Genomic DNA, 5,417 nt, shown 5'->3' with positions numbered 1-5,417 from the left:
TTTGGGGAGAGGGGATCAGAGATCCGAGAAGAGGGGGCTGTCCTTGGTGGGAGGGCCAGGGTACGGGGGCGGGGCGAGCCGAGATCCTCCTGGCGGGCCAGCAGGCGGGGACCTCCAGAGTCCGACCCCGGCGCCCTTAGGCGGCCGCAGTCTCCGCTGCTCTGGGGGTTCCCCCAGGCTCGGGGAAGCCCTGGGGATGCGTGGGGCGGCGCACGCCGGGGGCGCCGGAGACCGACCGTCCCGGGTCCCCCGGCGGGACGCAGCCGGCGACCCCGCGCGCAGGGAGAGGCCCCCAGTCCAGTGCCCGTGCGGCTGGTGGCTGCTGTGGGTTTGGTCACTGCCGCTGAGCTTGGGCGAGCTGTGCGTCCCCGCGGCGCGCGGCCGGCTGCAGTGCCTGCAGGTGTCGGTGTTCGCCAACCGCAGCTGGGCGCGCACCGACGGCCTGGCGCGGCTCGGGGACCTGCAGGCCTACGGCTGGAGCAACGACTCGGACGCCATCCGCTTCCTCAAGCCCTGGGCGCGGGGCTCGGTCAGCCAGCGGCAGTGGGACGAGCTGCAGAACACACTCTCTGTGTACCGCAACAGCTTCACCAGGGACATGCAGGAGCTGGTCAAGATGCTGCGCCTGGACTGTGAGCCGGGGTGGGACCCTGGGGCCGCTGCCCGGCGGGGGCTGTGCCTCTCCCTCTGCTCGAGACGCCCAGCTCGCGCCTCCCTCCCTGGATCCCCCCTTCTGCCCGGGCGCTCCCCACCTCTGGCCCCGCAAGCTGCCCGCGTTCCTCCTGTTGCTGGTCCCCCACTCGTTTCCTGGGACTCTGGGTCCCCGGTAGACCCCTGACATGCATTTCCCCTCCTCCGTCCCTCCTAATCCTTCCGGCCCTTCTTCGGTCTTTGTCCCGCCCTCTTCTCAGATCCCTTTGAGATCCAGGTGTCCGCTGGCTGCGAGCTGCGCGCTGGGAACATCTCGGAAAGCTTCTTCCACGCAGCGTTTCAAGGAGGAGAGATCATGAGTTTCCAAGGAGCTTACTGGGCGCCAGCCCCAGATGCCCCCGATTGGGCAGGAAGGGCCGCCCAAGCGCTCAATCAGGACCAAGGGACCAGAAAGACCCTGCAGTCGCTCCTCAATGACACCTGCCCCCAGTTTGCCAGAGGCCTCCTGGAGGCGGGGAAGTCGGAGTTGGAGAAGCAAGGTGAGCCTGCCAGTGCCACCCCCGCCCCCCACTCCAGCGCCCCAGCTGGGGCAGGTCCGGACTTCACAGCCCTTGGATCATGCCAGGGCTGGAAGGCTCAGGAAGGCATGGGTGAGGCCCAAGGGTATTTATTCATTCCACAGACATTAACTGAACACCCCTTGGTTTCCGTGAATTGAATTAAATAAACACTAGGGATCAAACAGGATCTCTGCTGAGGGGAGGATGGGAGGGTAGAGGAACAGTGAGAGCCGCATTTGAAACCCGCGACACACCTTACAGGTGAACCCAGGGCGCTCCAGGGTGTCCGGGCAGAGGCACTCGCGGGAGCCTGGGATAGGGAAGGGGGTCAGGGAAGGCTTTCCTACAGAAGCCAACACGAATGCACAGAGTCATGAGTGACTCCATCTCCAGAGGGGGCAATGTGGGCTGCAGAGTTCCCGCCTTGAGATCCCCCACTTCCCTTTCGGACACAGTGAAGCCGGAGGTCTGGCTGTCCACTGGCCCCAGTCCGGGTCCTGGCCGTCTGCTGCTGGTGTGCCACGTCTCCGGCTTCCACCCAAAGCCCGTGTGGGTGATGTGGATGCGGGGCGAGCAGGAGCAGTGGGCCACGCAGCAAGGCGACGTCCTGCCCCATGCTGATGAGACGTGGTATCTCCGAGTGACCCTGGACGTGGAGGCCCGGGAGGCGGCTGGTCTGTCGTGCCGTGTGAGACACAGCAGTCTAGGGGGCCAGGACATAATCATCCACTGGGGTGAGAAAGAACTGGGGCCCTGCTGGGCATGGGGGAGAGGGTCCTCAAACATAGAGAGAGGCACTGGCCACATGTGGGTTTGGACACACACAGGATAGAGGAGTTTCCAAAATAAACACCCCCGCCCCCAACCAGGAGGGTTAGAAGAAGGGTGTTCCAGATACAGGAAGAGACCAAACAATTCACAGGTCCAGAAGCAGGTGGCAAGTAAAGAGTCCCAGGGGAGGTGACTCCCCACGAAAGGGCACTGGGATTGTAGAAAGGCCCGGTCTGGGGGGTTCGGGGGCAAGGTATTTGCCTGGTCTTGAATGCTTCCTGACTGTGCCCAGCATGGTGTCCACTTGTGCCCAGCTCCTTTGAAACAGGTGCCATTCTGCTCATTTTATCGTTGAAGACACGGAGACTGACCTAGATCAGGCTCTCTGCTCTTGGTCTCGTGGGTGGAGAGTGGAAGAGCTGGATCTGGGCTCAGGTCCACCTGGCTGCCTGGTTGTCCTTCCCGTGTGTGCTATGCCGCCACGTGCTGAAGTGAAGGGGTCCTGGTGCCCAGGCCCTGAGACAAGATGGGGCCTCTAGACTGCAGAGGAACAGAAGTGGGAGCTCCACGTGGGGGAGATAGTGAGAAGGACCTGTGGCACCCTCCCATGGGCTTAGACCACGGGCTTTGGAATAGGGAGGGGTCCTGTGCTAAAAGCCTGTGTTCTCCACACAGAGGGGAGCCACTCTTCGTGGCTGATCCCTGTGGCCTTGTTGGGGTCCCTCCTGATGATTGGATGCGTTGGATGCTTGGCCCTCTGGTACAGGAAGCGCCGGTAGGTCTCCTCTTGCCGACCCCTCCTTCTTTCAGCCTCTCCCCATTTCCTCACCCCTCTGGCCCCTCTCCCTTTCTCTTAATGTTCTCTCCCTTCCTACACCTTCTCAGCTCCTATCAAGACATCCTGTGACTTTGCTCGCCACACCTGCTCTGTCTGGGACCCCAAGTGCCCAGGATGTCAGCTCAGCAGCTGAGGTTGAAAGGAGAAGGTGCCTTGAAGAAGCAGAGAACGGTTACAGGGCAGCTCTCATCACATCCTTTTAACACTTTATCTAAGAAGACTGAGTTCTTTCTCAGTACATTGTGAGTTTGTAAGCGCCAGTGGTTCTATAAAGACAGACGTGCAGACTTCCAGGGACAGGCAGACGCAGGCTGGGGTGGGAGGCGTGCGTGGTCCCTGTTTGGATGCTGCCGTCTGTGCCGAAGTGCAAAGTGCTCCGGCGGCTGTGGTCCACAATAAAGGAAGACCTCCAAAACATGAATGAATGACTGAAGTAAGACCCTGGCTTGGCTGTAGCCTCCATTTTTCAAGACAGGCAGACGTGTGGATTTTTGTGTGAGCACACCCGATGTTAGATGTGCACTCAGGCTTTTACAGAATGTTTGGGACGCCCCAGATACGTCTCTGCTTCTCGATGGCAATGCGGGGGCTCCTAGTTTGTAGTCTCTTTTGGAAAAATGTTTGTCCTGAATGACAACTTGGTAGTTTTAGGGCATAGTTTCTTTTGCGAATTTATAAAGGGGGACGTTTTCTTCTTTAAAAGAAAGTTAGGTTGTAAGAAACAGGTTTCTCAAGATTTTTTTTTGGTGTAACTGATTTATAAGGAGAAATCATAGTGTACATGTATTAGGTAGAAAAAAAAAGTTACTCTAGGTAGGGTATTTCTCTCAAATGGCCAGTCGCTTTTTTTCAGATGGGAGGAAGACAGTCATGAAGGTATCCCTGTGAACGGGCTCCCCCACTTACCGCTATTAAGTGAGTCAATGCTCGGGAAGGGATGACCTGCTTGGGCAGGTGTGAGCTGCACTGATCCGTGCCCAGATGTCTGCTCTGTTCCTAGTTAAAGATCCTTGAACACCCAGAAGAAATGGGACAAAACTTTGGAGAGTCTTTGCTTGAGAAAATTAAGATTTGACATCTTGTAGGTCGGGCCTCGGATGTGGGTGAAGATCTTGGTCACCCTAAATTAGTGGTTCCTAATGGTGAGCTCCTGACCAGCTGCCTCAACACCAGTGGGAACTTGCACATTATTCTGGACCCCATCTCAAACCTCCTAAATGAGAAATGGGAGTGGGGACCCCCTAATCTGTTTGAACAAGCCCTCGGGTGGGCCTGGTGTTCAGCTGATGTGCGTTGGGTCATGCGGTGCTAGAAATTTCTCAGAATGGTAAGTGAAAATGTTGGCCTGGGTTAGTCAGGGAAGCTTCCCGGAGGGGGAGCCTGACGCAGGACTCGTACAAGTAGTGAGGGGAACCAGCAAGTTTACTGGGTCAGGAGACTAGAGTTCTGGCCTTGGGCTCCGTGTCCTTCTCTGTCATGTGGAGCCAGGAAGCAGATCTCAGGAAGGCAGCGAACCCGCCAGGGCCTCGGCCTTGGACCTCCCGCCTCCAGACCTGCGAGAGAGACAGACATTTCTGTTGCTTACAAGCCACACCTGCTACGGCATTTTGTAAGTGAGCAGCCTGAATGGGCTGAGACATGATCTCACAGAGCGCAGGGAGCAAATGTGTACCCAGGTGTGGCTGCCTAGAATGCCTTCAGACCATGGGCGCCTACCGTCCCTGGTGTCACCCTGCCCCCAGCTTCGCTTCCTCCAGCAGCGTCAAGGCTGCGAACCCATCCCACGGGCGGCTGCGTGCTTAGGGCATGAGTGTTAAAGGCCCTTTTGAACTCGTTTTGGAAATGCTTCAGCATGAATTTGCAGAAACTCTGGTTCATTTTAAAGAAATCGATTTATTTTGGAAATAAAGTCCTATCTCTGGGAGAATCTGTCTTGTCTTCAAATCCTCAGCTTAAAACATCTCAGGAAGCCCTGAGAATTCCTTTCATACTGTTGATGCTCTCTTTGTGAATATTGTGTTCCTTCCTGGGCGCTGGGCTGCTTGTCAGGGCGTTGTCACTGGGCTCCAGATGCGTCTTTATGTGCTGGGTAACAGGTGACAATGGGCGGAATTCCCCTTTAAAGGATTTAAAGAACTCACTTCTTCACAGTGAGCAGTGCTAAGCATTTTTGGTAGAGGACCCTCCAGAGACCCTGTGGGAGGAAGGGGGAGGGCTCTCCTGCAGTTTCCAGCTGCCGCCTGGCCGGCCGGCAAAGTGGGCACCTGGCTGGTCGGCAGAGTGAGCGTGAAGGCACCGGGTGCGCTGTGGCCCCAGCCGCACACCCAGAGCTCATGGACACTGGTGGCTTCCCAGCCTCAGCCTGGCCATACCCTTCCCGTGCCCCCTTGACCCGGACCCGGGCCCTCCCAAGTGTCACTGGCACTTCCTGCTCCTCCGGGGGCCCCGTTCCCTCTGCCAGATGCTCGAGCGGCCTGTGCTTGGTCCACCTGCTGCCTGGCGTTTCCCTGAGCTGCACCATCTGCGAGCCCCGGGCTGAGGACTGCAAAATTGCTGCTGGCTTGTCCAGGGACTGCAGGCCAGCTCTGGCCTGGACG

General features: G+C 57.9%; 1 protein-coding gene across 15 annotated transcripts in view; it reads left to right on the top strand.

Moving 5' to 3' along the window:
• The window catches only part of LOC100480640 (antigen-presenting glycoprotein CD1d), a 5,471-nt gene extending 727 nt beyond the window's left edge, over positions 1 to 4,744 (top strand). For 5 of the 15 annotated variants that reach the window (XM_034667354.1, XM_019810201.2, XM_034667352.1 and 2 more), the window contains 5 exons: positions 424 to 632; positions 912 to 1,190; positions 1,667 to 1,945; positions 2,658 to 2,757; positions 2,868 to 4,744. In XM_034667354.1, the coding sequence (XP_034523245.1) occupies positions 424 to 632; positions 912 to 1,190; positions 1,667 to 1,945; positions 2,658 to 2,757; positions 2,868 to 2,889 (889 nt within the window). In that variant the 3' untranslated portion in view covers positions 2,890 to 4,744. Of the gene's footprint in view, positions 1 to 34; positions 643 to 911; positions 1,191 to 1,666; positions 1,946 to 2,657; positions 2,758 to 2,867 lie in introns of those variants that run through there. The other 10 variants (XM_034667347.1, XM_034667349.1, XM_034667348.1 and 7 more) reach the window with 4 other exon arrangements.
• The last annotated feature ends 673 nt before the right edge of the window (positions 4,745 to 5,417 follow it).

This window comes from Ailuropoda melanoleuca, chromosome 8 (assembly GCF_002007445.2).
Source record: "Ailuropoda melanoleuca isolate Jingjing chromosome 8, ASM200744v2, whole genome shotgun sequence".
In the NCBI taxonomy this organism is placed as follows: Eukaryota; Metazoa; Chordata; class Mammalia; order Carnivora; family Ursidae; genus Ailuropoda; species Ailuropoda melanoleuca.
Note: the sequence above shows the minus strand (reverse complement) of the source record. Positions and strands in the feature narration are given on the sequence as shown.